The sequence below is a fragment of the Suricata suricatta genome, chromosome 8 (assembly GCF_006229205.1).
Source record: "Suricata suricatta isolate VVHF042 chromosome 8, meerkat_22Aug2017_6uvM2_HiC, whole genome shotgun sequence".
NCBI classification, from domain to species: domain Eukaryota; kingdom Metazoa; phylum Chordata; class Mammalia; order Carnivora; family Herpestidae; genus Suricata; species Suricata suricatta.
The window spans coordinates 130,367,488-130,384,497 of NC_043707.1; the positions used below are offsets into that span (position 1 = coordinate 130,367,488).

Below are 17,010 nucleotides of genomic sequence, written 5' to 3' on the forward strand. Positions count from 1 at the left end.
TTGGGTCCTCCCCCTTCTTGGGGGACTGTGCTTGGAGAGAAGGGGAGAGACAGCTGGAATCACTATAGGCTTTTCTGGCAAGCTGTCCTGGGGCGAGGGGATTAGGCAGAACTACCCAGAGCTGCCGAGCTGTGCCTGGAAGCCTGGAGTCGTCTGGTCCTTGTGCCCCATATTGTCCCCTCCCCAGCCTAGATGAAAAGCCACCCCTCCATGGGGATTGAGGAGGAAAAGGGTGTGTATGGGAGGGTCCTGGGGTGGGGGAGCATTTTTGCTTCGCCACAGCCCCTGTGAACAACTCCCTAGGTATGCCCACGGTGGGGGGTTGGAGTGGGGGGGGGGAGAGGCGGTGATGGCCCAGCAGGCAGCTGCTAGTGGGTTATGCTCCAGATTTCAGGCTGAATGTGCTGGATCTGCCTGGGGGCAGTGTGGTGGGCAGAGAGAAGGACACACATGCCCCTTCTGCCCTTAATCCAGACTGGGCTCACATCCCTTCTTCTTTCTCACCCCCTCCTTGTGGGCCGAGGAGCCAGGATGGATTTGTGGTCCCAGATGGAACCTGTTAGATTCTCAGCAGCCACCGAATCCGTCCTCCTTTTGCAAATGGGGAAACTGAGGGAGGCCCAAGCTAAGCCCTTGCCAACCAGGGCCCTCTGCACAGAGAGGGTCAGATCTGAGCATCTGGCTTTTTGAGCTGCAAGAGCCCAGGGCCCCTTGTGTTGTGGTTTCATGGCTGATTTTCCAAGGCTGCCGAGTCTCTGGGCACAGATGCAGTGGTGCCGATGAGGTGGCTGATGGGAAGGGGGCTGGAGGGTGGCCAGGGGCCCTGGAAGGTCCTTGGTTTGATTCTCTAATAGCCCAGTTTGCCCTCTGTTGTCTGCCCTTTTTACTCCCCCCCCCCCCCCCCGCCCCAGAGCCCCTTACCTCCCCCCTTTAGGAGTTTTGGTGAAAGCGGGATGCGGGGAGAAGAAGGGTACCTCCAGGTAGTGCTGTATTTGAGTCAAGAAAGCAATATGGACCCCTAAGGATGAAGTTTATCATGCACCTGGAGACAGAGAAGGGGTGGGGTGAGGGACTGAGGGCTCATGGATGAGCCCTGCCTAACCAGGGCCTTGCAGTGAAGGCTCCGGAGGGCTCCCTAGCGCCCTCCACCCCCACCCCTGCCTTTCCAGGGAACCAGAGCCCTCAGTCCCTGGAAGAGCTTAGGGAGAGAGAGAGCGCCGCACCCGGGCTTCTGTTCCTGGTCATCGGTTCTAGGGAATTTCCTGGGAGGGGGCTGTGGCTGGAAGCCCCCAGGGGGGGCCTCTTTCCAGTGTGAAGGCTTCTTTTCTTCTCAGATTGAGCCCCGTGATACTTCTAGAGCCAGGCCTGGGGCTGGAGGGGAGGGTGTGCTCTGGGAGGGGTAGTGGGGTTCCCTCTGTGCCGGGTTAACCCTTTAGAGCCTGAGACCTGTGAGCCCCCTCCCTCGGGGGCACAGACTGCAGCTTCCTACCTGTCTGGGGAGGAGGGGATGTGCAGAACTATGGGGGGGAGCATTCCCCGGGGTCCTCCTATCCACCCAGCTGGAGCCAGAAACCCCCAGATTCTTTCCTTTGTAGCCAGAACATTCCATCTGCCAGTGGGGTTAGAGAGTTTTCCAAGCCTGGGCCCCGGGCATGTCCGAACAAATCCGTGCCCCTACCCCACCCCCTCCCGCCACCCTCCTCCATCCCCATAGCCTTGGGACAGGTGCCACATCGGATTTCCTCTTGCCGGTATGGGCTGCTGGGCCCTTCCTAGAGAGATTTGGCTCAGGTCAGCGGCGGGTGGCAGTGCCTCACACCAGGGGAGCAGGGCTTTCGTACCCCAGGAGAGGATTTCCATGACCCTTCTCTGTCCCCTCACTCTGTACCCACCCCTGAACCGGGCCATCTCTGTCCCCCTGCCCTAGCTCTACCCCTAGAGGGATTCTTCCAAGTCCTAGTCTTGAGGAAAGCTGTCTCTTGAGGTCATATTCTTCATGCTTCAGGGTCCAAAGGAAGTGTGCTCAGTCGCTTCCCCCCCCTCCACCTGAGGGTCTTACCCTCTGAATCCGGGGATTTTGCATAGGGCCCCAAGTCTGAGTTTCCCCAGCCTCCCTGCCCTCTAAGGAGGGTGCCACCTCCTGGCAGCTACCCGGGCTTTACTTGGAAACGAGGGTGGGACAGTGCCCGGGGTCTTAGGCCTTGGCTGTAGCCACTGAGCCTGGCAGAAAGCCAGAGGAGGACTGACAGATGCTGCCCAAGGGCAAGGCCAGATCTAAGGAAGCCCCTGGCAGTGTGTCTCTCCCCCAGGCTCCAGATGCCTCTCTGGGGACAGCATTGTCCTGGCACCTGATCCCTCTTGGGCCTGGAAGTCCCCTCTAAAGGTTTCCATCTCTGTTCCCCCAGGCCCCCCTGGTAGGGCAGTAGCCAGGGGTCAGAGAGACCTGGCAGGAGGACCACTTTCCCAGCGAGGGGACCTTGCCAGCTGTGTGTATCTAGGGCCTCTCCTAGAGGCCCCTATGGGTTCCGAGCTTTATACTGCCTGCTCTGTGACTTTTGTGGTGGGGAGATCAGTTTCCAGACACCCCCCGCCATCCGCCCCTTCTCCTCCCTGGAGCTGTTCCCACCTGTTAGCAGCCCTCTCTTCTTGGAGTGCCAGGAAACGTGTGTGTACATACGTGTGCTGCATATGTGTGCTACGCGGCCTGGATGGGGGTGGGGATGTTTTGTGCTGGGTGGGGGATGTAGCAGGAGCAGACACGGGTGCCCCCAAGACCCACATGCCTGTGAAGTACTGCTGAGGGGCCTTGTTTCAGGAAGCAGACGGGGCGGCATGGTGTCACTTAACAGTCCTACCCACCCCAGCTCTCTGCCCAGCTGCTGTCCCCCTGCTGGGCTGAGCTCTGTCCTGCTCTGCCCAGCTAGGGGCAGACTGAGGGGGCTGGTGTGGCTGGAGCTGCGGCCTGGAAGACAGGAGGCCGAGTCCTCACCCAGCCTGCTGCATCACTTTGACCGGGTCCCGTGCCGTTCCCCAGTCCCTACTTCCCTGTCTGTCCAGGGACAGGTCTTTGGGATAAAGTGACTCTGTAGAGTGGGGTTTCTCTCTGAGAGGTAAGGAAGCTGTCAAGGCCCCTTAGGGCTCCTGGGAGACTCTCACCTGTCCCACCATGGCCTGAGACCTGGAGATGCCTCCAAGCTAACTCACCCTCCTTCCCGTCTCTTCCAGTGGTACTATTGGACTTCGCCGCAGCTAAAGGGGAACTTGGCTGGCTCACGCATCCATATGGCAAAGGGGTAAGCCTTCAAGGTCAAGTAGGGGCATGAGGATGGGGAAACTGAGACCCAGGGAGGATGGGGCCAGCCTAGATCAAATAGCTCAGCCAGGGATTGAACTCAGGGTCCTGCTTCCCACACCAGAGTCTCAGACTCTGCCATCCCAGGCTGGGTAGGCTGGGGATTGGAAGGTAGGGGAAGGGACCGTAGAGGCAGAAAGGGCTGGGGAGACAGCTGAAGACCCTAGCAGAGCAGGGACCCTTGGATGCCCCAGTAGGCCAAAGCTCAGAGGACCCTCACCCCCACCCCCAATTTCCTCCACCTACGCCTTGGGAGGGAAAGAGTTGAACGTTCTCTATCTTCAAGGTTCCAGCCCAGAAGGTGAGGGGTAAGGGACAGACAGGGAACAGTGGCTCCCGGGTCCCATAGCCCGGGAAACCGGATCCCCTTCCTTCCTGCTGGGCCCCTCTCCCTTCTCCCCCAGCTGTTACTTCCCCTTCCTGCTAGGGGTGGATTTGTTTTTGTTTCATCCCCACCCAAGTTTCCTCCCCTCTGCCTTGCCCTACCATGACCGGGACTGGTGGGCAAGACACTGGGTTCCTTTTCCCGGCCTTGTATGATCTTGGGGAAGATACTGCTGCTCTCTGGGCCTCAGTTTCCTCTCTGTATAATGGGCACTTGGCTGAGTTTGTCTGGGGGCCCTGAGCTAGGAGAAGTATGTTTCGGGGGCGGGGACAGTTCCTACTGCTGGCCAGCTCTGCGTGAATCAGGTGCTTATCCCTGGCCACCTTAGCCTTGTGCAGGCCTGAACTGTAGCTCTGTAGATTTCCAGGATCCTTGAATGTCTAACCAGGAGGGAATACAGATCACCTAATCCAACCTGATCATTATACAGTGTGGGAAACTGAGGCCGGAGGGCATTCGAGGGGGGCCTTGGGCAATGTCCTATAGTGTAGTCCAGGCCTCTTTGCCCAGCCCCTCTGCCCTTAGTCAATCATTCAGTTGTTCATTCAACAAATGTTTTCCTGAGCACCTACTCTGTTCCAGGTAGGCCCTGGGGATACATAAAAGAATTAGATGCAGTCTAAGTCCTTGCCCCAATGAGCTCAGAGTCTAGAGCCAGACGGAGGTATCAGCACATAGGTTCCAAATGCTCTGATTAAGGGGAAATGGAGGCTGAGACTCAGAGTGGGGCACATGGCCCAACCTGGGAAGCCTTCCCAGAGGAGACTGAGCCATGTGCAGAGTGCAGAGGAGGGAGGAACGTGTACTAATCTGTTCCACAGCCAGGATCTAAATAATGGGCATCTTCCATTGTCTCTGACTTAACCCTTTCCCCTGCTGCTCACACCTGTCTGTACACACACGTACAGTAAATGATGATGATGGTACCGGCTGTCCGTGTGACAGTGTGCCTCTTACCCATACCAGACAATGTGCTTGGCATTTTGTAGATACTTCTGTCATTTATCCTCACAGCAATTCTGCGAGGCAGATCTTGTCCCCATCCTACAGATGCAGACTTTGGGGCTCAGAGCTTAAGGGATCCCTCTGAAATCATGCGGGGTCCCCCAGACTCCACCCCCGGCTTCTAGTCCATGTAGAGGGCCAGGCCCCAGCTCAGCAACTTATATCGTGTAAGGGCGAACTTGAAGCACCTCTCTGGGCCTCAGTTTCCTAACCTGTTGAATGAAGATAGCAAGAACCATAAAGCATCCTGATGCCCCACTCTGCCACCTGGGCATTGCCCTCTGGGCCTCAGTTTCTCCTCAGGCACCTGCCCACACTAATCTGTCCCTCCCGCCATTCCCGGCATGCGCAGTGGGACCTGATGCAGAACATCATGGACGACATGCCCATCTACATGTACTCTGTGTGCAACGTGGTGTCCGGCGACCAGGACAACTGGCTCCGCACCAACTGGGTGTACCGCGGCGAGGCCGAGCGCATCTTCATTGAGCTCAAGTTCACCGTGCGTGACTGCAACAGCTTCCCCGGAGGTGCCAGCTCCTGCAAGGAGACCTTCAACCTCTACTACGCCGAGTCGGACGTGGACTACGGCACCAACTTCCAGAAGCGCCAGTTCACCAAGATCGACACGATCGCACCCGACGAGATCACGGTCAGCAGCGACTTTGAGGCCCGCCACGTGAAGCTGAACGTGGAGGAGCGCTCCGTGGGCCCGCTCAGCCGCAAGGGCTTCTACCTGGCCTTCCAGGACATTGGCGCCTGCGTGGCGCTGCTCTCCGTCCGCGTTTACTACAAGAAGTGTCCTGAGCTGCTGCAGGGCCTGGCCCGCTTCCCCGAGACCATCGCAGGCTCCGACGCACCCTCCCTGGCCACCGTGGCTGGCACCTGCGTGGACCATGCCGTGGTGCCCCCCGGGGGCGAAGAGCCCCGCATGCACTGCGCCGTGGATGGCGAGTGGCTGGTGCCCATCGGTCAGTGCCTGTGCCAGGAGGGCTATGAGAAGGTGGAGGACGCCTGCCAGGGTGAGTGACGGCACAGGGATGGCAGGAGAAAGGGCTGCTGGGGTGCGGCCTGTGGTCCTGGGGTCTGGTGTCAGCTCTGGTGCTGAGAGATCCTGGTAAGGTCGTCCTTGCTCGGACTCCGAGGCGGGGTGGGTCTGTTAGCAGAAATCACAAGAGCCTTCCTGGACTTGGGTTTCCTTATTTATGGTTGGATTCACTCATTCCCTGAGAAGCAACACATTGAAAAAACAGGATACTGTGGAGGTTACGATTCTAGGACAAGAATGCCTGGGTTCAAATCCCAGCTCTACATTTAGCTGTGTGGCTGCAAGTCAGTTTCTTAACCTCTCTATGCCTGATTTCCTCATCTGTAAAGTGGAGGTAAACATAATGCCCACCTTGTAGGGTAGTTATGATAATCAAATGACTTAATGCTCATAAAGCGCTTAGGTCAGTGCCTGACACATCCGTGATTTCGAGTGTGGCTGTTATTTTTGATTCATCCCACAAGTATCACTTAAGTATCTACTATATACCAGCGCTGTGGACCCATGGTTCAGTCTCTGGAGCTCATTCCATCTCTGTTAACTCACTGCATGACCTTAGGCAAGTCACTTAACCTCTCTGGGTCTCAGGCTGCTCTCTGGTACACGGAGGTGAGGGAATTGGATCCCCTGGGATTGAATCTGGGTCCAATTCCCTGGCTGAACACGAATTCCAAAGGCACAGACCTTTGTGCCTTGAGGTGAAAATGGAAGGGAGGTGCGAGGTCTGACGTTCCCCAGGGCCACGGACCCAGATTCTCCTGCTGCATCTCCTACTGCTGGCAAATGGGACCCAGAGAGGGGGCCGATTATATGGGACTCTGTCTGGGAACGGGGCCTAGGCCTTCGTGAGCTCACATCAGGAGGCTGTAGCTTGGCACAGCCTGGGCTTGTGACAGCGGAAATCTCTACAGCAATGTGGATTTTTTTCAATGGGTGACTTTTTCTAGAAATGGCTGTGGGGCAGGGCATTTGTGGAATGCAGGCCAACCTTTGGAAGGCCAGCTCATCCTCTCTGGGGATTGCTTTGCTGGGGTAGGCGGGGTGTTGAGAAACTGGGGTTTAGTCCTTGTAAGTTGTACGTACCACTGGGTGGTCTCGGGTAACCCTCTCTTCATTTCTGGCTCCAAATAAGAAGGCTTTTTCCTTGGTTTTTTAGCCATAGGTCCTGCAACCTATGAGGCAGGTTGAAATGTTGAAGGAACTTAAGCCTTTTCTGATAGGCTTCATTTGGCTCTCAAAACAAATCCTCAGAACCTTGCTTAACACGCTCCGTAAACCCCTGGATGGGAAATTCTTTTAATGGCCGAAAGCCTGTGGTGTGGTCTCTGCTCTGGCCCTTCCTACCAGCCCAGTGTCCTTCCAGCTTCCCTCTGCTGTCTGAGCCTCTCTTCCTTAGGCGGCCCCTGCTTTAGGTGACCTCGAGTGCACACTCCCAGTTTCAGACAATGACCATGGGGTGGGGGGCCCTGAGACAGCCCAGTGGGTCGAGCAGGCTCCTCCCACATGACATCCTCACACAAGAATGCGGGGGTGGGGGGTGAGGGGCAGCTGAAAACTTTCCACAGCCTGGTGATTCAGGCCCTGCAGAGATAAGTGGACATTGGAGTTGGGGGTGTTCTTTCCAGCAAGGTGGGGGGCAGCCTTCCTTCCCCTAGAGGTGGGGGGCAGATTTCTGGCAGGCTTTGTTTGTGAAGAGCATGGTAGGCCCCGGGTAGGGAGGACTGGTTTCCGTGAGCAGAATCTTCGACTGTTCCTGGTGGATCCTTCTCAACTGTGAGCCACCACTGGCCTGGGTTTTCTTCCTTGAAATCCCTCTACCAAAACTCCCTTCCCCTCGGTGTGGTCCAGGGGCCCCCGTGTGGCCCAGAACCCCCAGCGTGGCTGCTCCTTTTCTCTGCAGACGTCCACAGGAGCCCCCGACCATGGTACCTGTGGAGATAAAACCAGTAGGTCCTGTAGACAGGTGATCCTCACGGGCAGGTGTGAGCCAGGGGACACTCGATCCAAACACTCGCTCAATCCGCCCCACCTTGAGGAGGCTGAGGCTCAGAGAGGCAAAGAGACTTGCCGGCAGTTACACAGCTGAGGTGTGTGGTCATATCAGGATTTGAACCCAGGTGATGCAGCGGCTCCAGGGCTGGAGGATGGGCCAGGAAATGGGGCGGGAAATGACCAGTTCCTTTGGAATCCCTGACTCAGCTCCTGGCCAGGAGACAAGCTCTCCGGGCAGTCCCTGGATGGCGAGTCCTGGCGCGGGAGGGAGGGAGGGCGAGCAGGGCTGTTACTAAGGATGAAGGAGAAGTGGAGGCAGGTGCAGGGTCCGCCCTCCCTGTCTGGCCCTCCACAGCGCCATGGACCCAGCTTCTCCCACGGGGGCTTTTCCTGATGACAAATGGAGTCCAGAGAGGGGTGTGGATTCCCTGAGGTCACGGAGCACCTGGTCCAGGTCATCTTCAGAGTTCACTTCTTTTCAGAGTTCTTTCCCCAGGAAGAACACTCAGGAAAGAGTTAAATGGACAACAGCAGGGAGGCACCTCCCAGGTGCTGCGATCGGACAGGTGGGCACACTGCCCGGAGAGCTCTCTGAGCTATGGCAGGAATGAGCCAGCTTCACTAGGGTCCCCCGCCCTGGCCTCAGCCCTGCCCGGGGGACAGCAGAGTTGCCTCTCAGGCTGACCGTCATCTCCCCTGGGGTGGCTTTGTCTCCGCTTCCTGTGCTGGCATCGGCAGCTGAGCTGTTGGGGGCCTGCCCGGCGCCTCGGCCGTGGGCACTGCCGGCCAGGTGAGCAGGTGGCCAGCGGCTTTGGCCAAAGGCTCAGCCTAGCAGCTGGGAGGCCAGAGCTAGAGATGGGCACCGTGGGGAATTCCTTCTTTGAAGGTTCCAGCTCCTTCAAGGGGCCCAGCCCCCTGGGCATATCTCCTGTCTAGTTTCTCCATCACCTGGTTCCAAGGGACACCCTAGTCCAGGCACCAGGCTGAGCATTTCACATGGTTTCCTTCAGTCTTCACAAACCCAGAAAGGCTACAGACTTTAGCTCTACTTTATAGATGAGGAAACTACGGCCCAGAGAGAGGAACCAGTGACTAGTGACCAAAAGAGCTGGCACCTGGCACGAGGAGGGCAGTGTACTGTCTCCAGCTTGCTGCCTCTTACATGTGTCCTACCCATAAACTGTATGGACATGGCAGTCCCTTCTGGGCCTCATTCTCCCCGTCTGTTAAGTGGGTGGGCTGGACCCCTGCTGATCTCGTGATCAGAGTTACCTCCTGTGACTTTCTACTGAAAGCCTAAGAACCTGGATGCCCGGCAGGCTATTGACTGGGTGACCTCACCTTGAGCAGCAAGGATCAGGGTCCGAGTGCCGGTGGGTCCAAAGTGGAAGGGGAGGTATCCTCGGGGCAGGGGGTAGCTCTGGTTAAGGTGATCTTTGGGCAGGGTGGCCCCAGGCCGTGTCAGGGGCTGTGGACAGAAGACCTGCTTAGTCAGGACATGACTGACCCGCAGGCCGGCGGCTCTGTGAGCTGTTGACTCTTGGGCACGTCCCCTTCCTGGGGAGTGCCACCGGGCCTGATTTCTGTGGTTTCCTCTGGCTTGCTGGGTGGGGGCCACGCACGGGATGACCGCTCCCCACCCTGTGCCCTGCCTGCCCTGCCCTCAGCTCATGCAGGGGGCAGAGTCACACCCTGGCAGCTCAGCGGGGTGGCCCCTCTCTCCCTCCCTCTCCAGAGGTAAGTGGGTCCTCTGAGCGGAAGGAAGGAGGCAGGGAAAGCAAACAGAAGATAAAAGGCTGGTGGTGGGGAGGCAGCAGGAGGCGGAGGCTGGCGGTGGGGGGAGAGCCAGGCTTATCTCTGGCACGGTGGAGGAATGTGCTGGAGATAATTCTCCAGGGTGTGTGAGAAGGGGGGCAAGGTGCTAGCCACGGGGGACCTCCCCGCATGGGGCCAGAGCCTGCCAGGGAGTGAGAAGCCGGCAGGGCCTGGAGCCGGCATTTCCCCTCATCATTTCCCCTCATCAGCAAGGTCGGTGACTCCTGGGTCACCATTTGCTGCCTGTCAGGGCACGAGACAAAGTCCATGCTCTTTCCCCTGTGGCTTGGGGAGGTGACTGGCCCCAGGTGCATTGCCACTGTGACCTCTTGACCCCGTGACCTTGCCACTACCAGTTTGGGAGGTGGTTGGGCCCGGCGGGGGGGGGGGGGGGGGGGGGGGGGGGGGGGGGGGGGGGGGGGGGGGGGGGGGGGGGGGCTCTGCCAGGGGCTAGATTTGCGTCACTCCAGAGGGCGTGTGTCCCTAAGTCACTCCACGCTGCCACCTGAGAGGCGGGCACCAGGAACTGGAAAAACCGGGGTACCGCTCCGGGTGCAGCTGCCGTGCCCCAGTTTCCCTGCTCGGTGGGGCATGGGCCTGCCGGACAACCTGCCCAGAGAAGCTGTCCACAGGGGCCCCTGCACCAGGCAGGTGGGCCTCCTGGACCCCGCGGGGTCTCCAAGGGCACGGAAACCCTCCTTGCCTCGGTGGCGGGCGGTTAATGTACACGCCTCAGGCTTTGCCATCTTCGAACGTTCATTTGCTCATTCGCCTGCATCCACCTGGTCAGCAGACGTTAGCTGAACCCCTACTGCGTGCCAGCCCCCGTGCTGGAGCGCGGGACACAGAAATGGGACTCTATACCTGGTCTCAGAGAAGCTTCTCCTAGGAGTAGAAGTAATTTCAAATGGAGCACAAAAGCCAGGCTGTGAATTCCCCTGAAGCTGAAACAGTGTTTCTCTCTCTCTATCGGGTCCCAGAGCGTGCCAGACACGTAGGAAGTACCCGATTTCTATTTGGTAAACAGAAGATTGAGTAAGAGATGCCCTAATGGGGCAGAAGAGGGCCAGAAGCTGGGCTGCCTGGGATTGCTGTGGAGAGGCGCTCAAGCTGGGTATTGAGGGATGCATAGGAGTTCCTGGTTGGCTAAGGGACCATGGGTATTTTGTGTAAGCAGGTGTGTGAACACCCAGTGTGTGACCCTGTCCCCATCTGCGTGTCCAGAATGCCAGGAAATCTAACCAGGCAAAGCCCGAATGACACGGGGGGCGTGCTGGTGTGCTACACGTGAATTCTGGGGCGCCCCTGAGCACGGGCACACCCTCCAGGGCCCCAGGGACAGCCCCTTGTAGTTGTGCGGCTGGAGGAGGGGGCAGCGCATTCCCGTCAGGCAGGTACATGCCCTGTGGATGCTGCCGCTCCACTGTATTATCTGGCGTATCCGCAGCGGAAATCTCTCCAAATTCCCTCTTTCCTGCCGGCTGCAGTCAGGCCACCCCCGGGCTCTGGGGCCAAAGAATGGAAGCTGACTCTTCCCCCACCACCACCTTCCTCCTCTTGGCACAGGGCTGGGGGTGCTGGGGAGCAACTGCCGGCTGGGGGGGTGGGGGCATCATGCAGGGTTTGCAGGTGGCTAACGTGGAACCAAGCCTGAACTGGGGTGGGCGTGTGGGCCCCTCCCCAGCCTGAGGGCCTGGGCTGGAAAGTGAGATGGTGGTTCTGGGGGCCCCTGAGCACCCACACTCCATTGGGCCTGGACACCTGGAGCCAGCCCTTCCCCAGGGACAAGCCAGGGCACTTGGGAGAGTGAAATCCCAGCATAAAATGGCCCAGCTTTCTGGAATCTGTTTTACTTGAACATTTGGGGAGAGGAGAGCTATTTTTGTAAAATATAACAGATATATAAGGAAGAATGCAAAATGCACGTGGATTTCTCTTTTTAAAAAAATTTTTTTAACATTTATTTAATTTTGAAAGACAGAGACAGATCCTGAGCAGGGGAGGGGCAGAGAGAGAGGGATACACAGAATCGGAAGCAGGCTCCAGGTTCTGAGCTGTCAGCACAGAGCCTGATGCGGGGTTCGAACCCACCAACTGTGAGATCATGACCTGAGCCAAAGTCAGACGCTCAACCAACTAAGCCACCCAGGCGCCCTGAATTTCTGAAGTGCAGTAGGAGACTGGGCTCCCCAACCTACACTCTGGGGTTGATGCTACCTTTCCTGTGCATTGGCCATAAGTGTGCCTAGGGCTGAGAAAAGACCTATGTCAGAGAGGACCCCCACCCCAGTCTGCCACCCTCAACTGCTCTGAAATTAGTCTTGGGATTTTCTGGCTGTTGAAGCAGGTCAGGACTCATCTCCTGTCTCTTCAGGCTCCTTTTAGAAATGTTGATTTCTCTTTGTGCTAAATGGAGATGCTTGTGGGAGGAGAGGGGCTCAAAGCCCTGCGTCCTGGGTTTTGGTTTTGGCTTCGTGTCTCAGGAGCTTGTTGACCTTGGACAAGTGGCCCTGCCTCTGGGCGTCAGGCTTCTCTCCTCGAAAGCAGAATGAATGCTGCAGGGCCCAAGTTTCACAGGCTCGTGGTGGGGACTCTGAATGTCGAATGCTTGCTTGGCCCAGGAGCGGCACACAGTAGGTGCTTAATCACCGGTCGCTGTTTGTTCTAGACTCTGAAAGAGTCTAGAGTAGGAGTTGGGTCCCAGGTCCTTGGTGAGCCCCCTGCTCTGCGGCCCACGCCCCTTCAGGGCCTGCGCTGAGGTTCTGATGTGACCACACATGGAGGAAGGGACTGGTGACGTGTCCTGGGAGTCCTGTCCCAAGTCCCAGTCCTGCTCCCACCTCCGCTCCCACAGGGAACTGGACGAGGAGGAAGGCTGTCCAAGAAGTTTCTTGACAGTGTGGATCTGACTGTGCCATTGTTTTCTACATCAAACCTTTTTCCATCCTTCAATGGCTCTTACTGTCCCCAGGATAAAGTCCTGGCTCCTTGGCCTGGCATTGAAGGCCTTTCTCAATCAGTCCCTGGAAACCTGTCAGCCTTTTTGCCTCCTGCTCCCGCTCATACTTGCTATGTTTTCTGTTTCTGTGCTTTCTGTTAGTCTTGCTCTTTCTTACCCCGACCTTCTTCTTCCAACTTTTCTGAATTCCTCTGAACTCCTACTCAGCCTCTAAGCCCCAGCTGGAATATCCCCACTGACTCCTCAGACCTCCTTAGCTCTTGCCCCTCCGCCCGCCCCCCCCCCCCCCCCCCCCCCCCCCCCCCCAGTATGGCAGACGTTATCATGGGTCCCTGTCCCCTGAGTTCAGGGGCTTTGTCTCACCTTTCGTGCCACAGAATGGCAAACCTGGCACTAAGGTTGGAGGTGTCTCAGGACGTTGTCTGGACAGTAAGCCGGGGGCGGGGGGCAGTAATGTCAGGTTGAAGAAGAGGGTGATCCTGCCCCACCCTGGCCACTTCAGCAGCTGCCCGAGCCCCAGGCAGCCCTGGAGAGTGGGCTCTGTGTCTGGGTGGCTTCCTGCCTATGAAGCCAGGAAGGGGCTTGGGGCAGGAGCAGGATAGGGTGGCGGGAGGAAGAAGCCTCTGGAGTCAGGTGCCTGAGCCCCCAGCCAGCCCGGCCAGGCCAGGACCTTCCAAACAGGGGAGGAAAAGCCGCTTCCTGGCGGCCCTTGTGAGTGGCGGAAATGACTCGATCCTGGAGGCAGCTCCACCGAAGGTGCCGGGGGGCCTGGCCTTTCCTGCTTCCTGGTGGGCCAGCCCCGGAACAGGAAGGCAGCCAGGTCCTGGGGTGGGGGAACACCTGCAAGGGGGGCATCCTGAGCGGGTGAGCCTGGCCGATCAGCTGAGGTGGTGGTGAGAGTCAGTCAACAAATGACAAATGTGAAGATGTCACTACTGCCCCAGGCAGCTCGCGGCCTCGGTGGGGACCTGTCTGGCTGGTCTCTCTGGATGAAAGGAGAGGAGGCGGGTGGGCAGCGTGCTCTGTCCAGGGCCGAGCCAGGGGTGAGATCAGATTCTCAGGACCCCAAAGGTGAGATGTAAGCCTTGAACACCAGGCTCAGGGTGGCCCTCGTTTCGAGAGCAGGTGGGGAGCGTGCAGAGGCTTGGAGCAGGAGGCGCGAGGAGGCACTTCCTGATGCCCAGCAGGGGCTGAGGGCTTGCCTTTGCATTTTGTCATCACAAGATGGTTTTTTATCTACTGTTTTTTAATTTTAATTTTATTTTTTTAACGTTTAAGTCCAGGCTGGGTAACATGTAGCGTAATAATCATAAGATGTTTTACCAAGGAGAAAATAGGCCCCTAGTGGTGTGCTGAGCAACCTGCCTGGGGTCCCCTGGCGAGGTCCCGCTGGAAAAGTCACTGACAGTGTGAACTGTCTGTCCCTGTGTCTGCCAGCCTGCTCCCCTGGATTCTTCAAGTCCGAGGCATCCGAGAGCCCCTGTCTGAAGTGCCCCATGCATACCCTGCTTTCCCCCGAGGGGGCCACCTTCTGTGAGTGTGAGGAAGGCTACTTCCGGGCACCCCAGGACCTGCTGTCGATGCCCTGCACTCGTGAGTCTTGCAGTGGGTCGGGGAGGCTGGCCAGGCCGGGCGGGGTGCGCTGCTTGACCTGCCCGGGCTCCCTGGGCCTGAACTCTGCCCTCTGTGCCAGGCCCGCCCTCCGCCCCGCACTACCTCACGGCCGTGGGCATGGGCGCCAAAGTGGAGCTGCGCTGGACGGCCCCCCAGGACAGTGGCGGCCGTGATGACGTCACCTACAGCGTCACCTGTGAACAGTGCTGGCCCGAGTCTGGCGAGTGCGGGCCCTGTGAGGCCAGTGTGCGCTACTCCGAGCCGCCACACGCGCTGACCCGCACCAGCGTCATCGTCAGTGACCTGGAGCCGCACATGAACTACACCTTCGCGGTGGAGGCCCGCAACGGGGTCTCGGGCCTGGTGGCCAGCCGCAGCTTCCGCACCGCCAGCGTCAGCATCAACCAGACAGGTGAGGGCTGGCCACCAGCTGTGCTTCGGGGCCACCCCAGTGGGGCTTCCTGAGGGCGGCCACCTAGGGCGCGGCTGTGTCTGGAGAGAGGCAGCAGCAGGTGGTTAAAGTCACAGTCTCTGGGGTTACTTCCAAGCTCTGTGAGCTCTCTGAGCCTTAATTTCCTCACCTGTAAAATGGGAGTAATGATAGGGCTAGTGAGAGGATTCAATAAACTATTCCATAGAAGGTTCTTAGAACAGTGCCCAGTCCGTAGACAGGTTATACCGAGGGTCAGCTGTTGTTTTCGTGTTTGTGCACTCATAAATTTTCATAGGGCACCCCAGATGTGTCACCCCGCGGGGTCCGGGGCCTGCGGCTCTGTGCCCTGGGGCTCGAAGTTAAGAATCTCAGCTTGGGATCTGAAGAGGCAGGGCTGTGGGTGAGACTGGGTCTGGGTGCACTCCCCCCCACCCCACGTGACTCCGCACACCCTCCCCCCTGCCTCTGTCCTGCCCAGAGCCCCCCAAGGTGAAGCTGGAGGGCCGCAGCACCACCTCCCTGAGTGTCTCCTGGAGCATTCCGCTGCCACAGCAGAGCCGTGTGTGGAAGTATGAGGTCACCTACCGCAAGAAGGTAACTGGAAGGGGGGGGCTGGGCTGCAGGCAGGGGACCGGCCGGTCAGAGGTGCTTACCACATTCTGCAGTGAGGACCCTGAGGCCTGGAGTTTTCCTGACAGTACCCTCTCCCAGGCCAGTACAGCAGAGTGCTGTGGGAGAGAAGGCACGGTGTTCTGGAATTTTCAGAAGAGATAGTTGGGGTGCGGGAACACATCTGGTCTTGGGGGCGCCTGGTGGCTCAGTCATTTAAGCCTCTGACTTCAGCTCAGATCATGATCTTGCCATTCCTGAGTTCCAGCCCCGCATCGGGCTCTGTGCTGACGGCTCAGAGCCTGGAGCCTGCTTCGGACTCCATGTCTCCCTCTCTCTCTGCCCCTCCCCCGCTCACACTCTGTCTCTCTCTCATAAATAAATAAACATTAAAAACATTTTTTATAAAGCCTAGTCTTGGTGATCAGACAGACTTGAGTTCTGAGTCTTAGGCTATGCATTTATTTGCTGGCTCTGACCTTGAGTGACTCACTTCATTTCTTGGAGCCTCAGTTTCCTCATCTGTAAGAAGAGCCAAAGTGAGCCTCCTTGCTAGGCTGGGCTGCGAGTGGTCTCTGGGGGCTGAGCCGATACCCCTGCCCTGCCCTCATTATCTGCCCCTCTATCCGTGGCCGCCCACAGGGGGACTCCAACAGCTACAATGTGCGCCGCACCGAGGGCTTCTCCGTGACCCTAGACGACCTGGCTCCGGATACCGTCTACCTGGTCCAGGTGCAGGCACTGACGCAGGAAGGCCAGGGCGCCGGCAGCAAGATTCATGAGTTCCAGACGTTGTGTGAGTTGGGCATCAGGGCGTGGGCCGGGCTGGGCCCTGAAACAAAACAGTTGGGACCTCTGGGAGGAGGAAATGGATGAACGAACTTAGCAATGCCCCCTCCTGGTCAGCCTGGGCCTGGGATAGGCCTGTGGTGGGCCAGCCCCAAGTCCGGGGAGGAGGCAGACTTGAGGGCTGGGGGCAGGAGACCAAGGACTTGCAATTTAGGGCAGTGTTGTGAGAAGGAGGGACATGGAGTCTGGCATTGGCAGACTCGGTTCAAATCCTGTGTCTCGGAAAGAGTCCCACACACCTGGCAGTACTTACTGTAGTCCCTGGGGAAGACCTGTTATTTACCATCTGTGAAATGGGAATAAATATTCTCATGAACCATCACAAGTAAAAGCATCCAGCACACGTCTTGGGTCCCTAAAGTGGGCTTTGGGTGCGAAGGGGGCATTGCCATGATTTGTAGTGGGGGGGCGAAGGGAGCTCCCTCCACATCAGCTGGTTTTCCCTGACAGCCACGGAAGGATCTGGCAACATGGCGGTGATTGGCGGTGTGGTTGTTGGCGTTCTCTTGCTTCTGGTGCTAGCAGGAATCGGCGTCTTCCTCCATCGCAGGTTTGTGGGAGCCCACGCCTGGACTGCCCAAGGGCTGAGGTGGGACACAGAGGGGGCGGGAACCTCAATTTCCCGTCTGGAAAATGGGGCTGATGGCAATGTAATCGCTGCCTCCTGGCGGCTGTGAAGACCCAGTGAGTTATGAAGGGCCCAGCGCAGCGCCTGGCACACCTCAGGGGATCAGGACATGGTGGTCATTATCTTTGCTCTGTTAGTAATGGTGTGTCCACACTTCCTCTGGACCCACAGGCAGGAAGCCCTGGGCACTCTAATGAGGAAAGCCCTCATTATGGCCACTTAAGGGGGCCATTACTGGGCGTAGATCCCAAGGAGTGAGCCCTGCTTGCTCATTTCCTCCCGCCTCTCCTGCTGCCTTCCCTGCACCTTCTGCCTGCTGAG

At 58.1% G+C, this 17,010-nt stretch overlaps 1 protein-coding gene across 1 annotated transcript in view; it reads left to right on the top strand.

Annotated features, from left to right (window-relative positions):
- The first annotated feature begins 3,229 nt into the window (after positions 1-3,229).
- EPHA2 (EPH receptor A2) overlaps positions 3,230-17,010 on the top strand; it is a 21,861-nt gene continuing 8,080 nt past the window's right edge. The window contains exons 1-7 of the mRNA XM_029945900.1: positions 3,230-3,293; positions 5,095-5,764; positions 13,994-14,149; positions 14,250-14,582; positions 15,082-15,197; positions 15,855-16,008; positions 16,512-16,711. Of these exons, the coding sequence (XP_029801760.1) occupies positions 5,104-5,764; positions 13,994-14,149; positions 14,250-14,582; positions 15,082-15,197; positions 15,855-16,008; positions 16,512-16,711 (1,620 nt within the window). The 5' untranslated portion in view covers positions 3,230-3,293; positions 5,095-5,103. The remainder of the gene's footprint in view (positions 3,294-5,094; positions 5,765-13,993; positions 14,150-14,249; positions 14,583-15,081; positions 15,198-15,854; positions 16,009-16,511; positions 16,712-17,010) is intronic.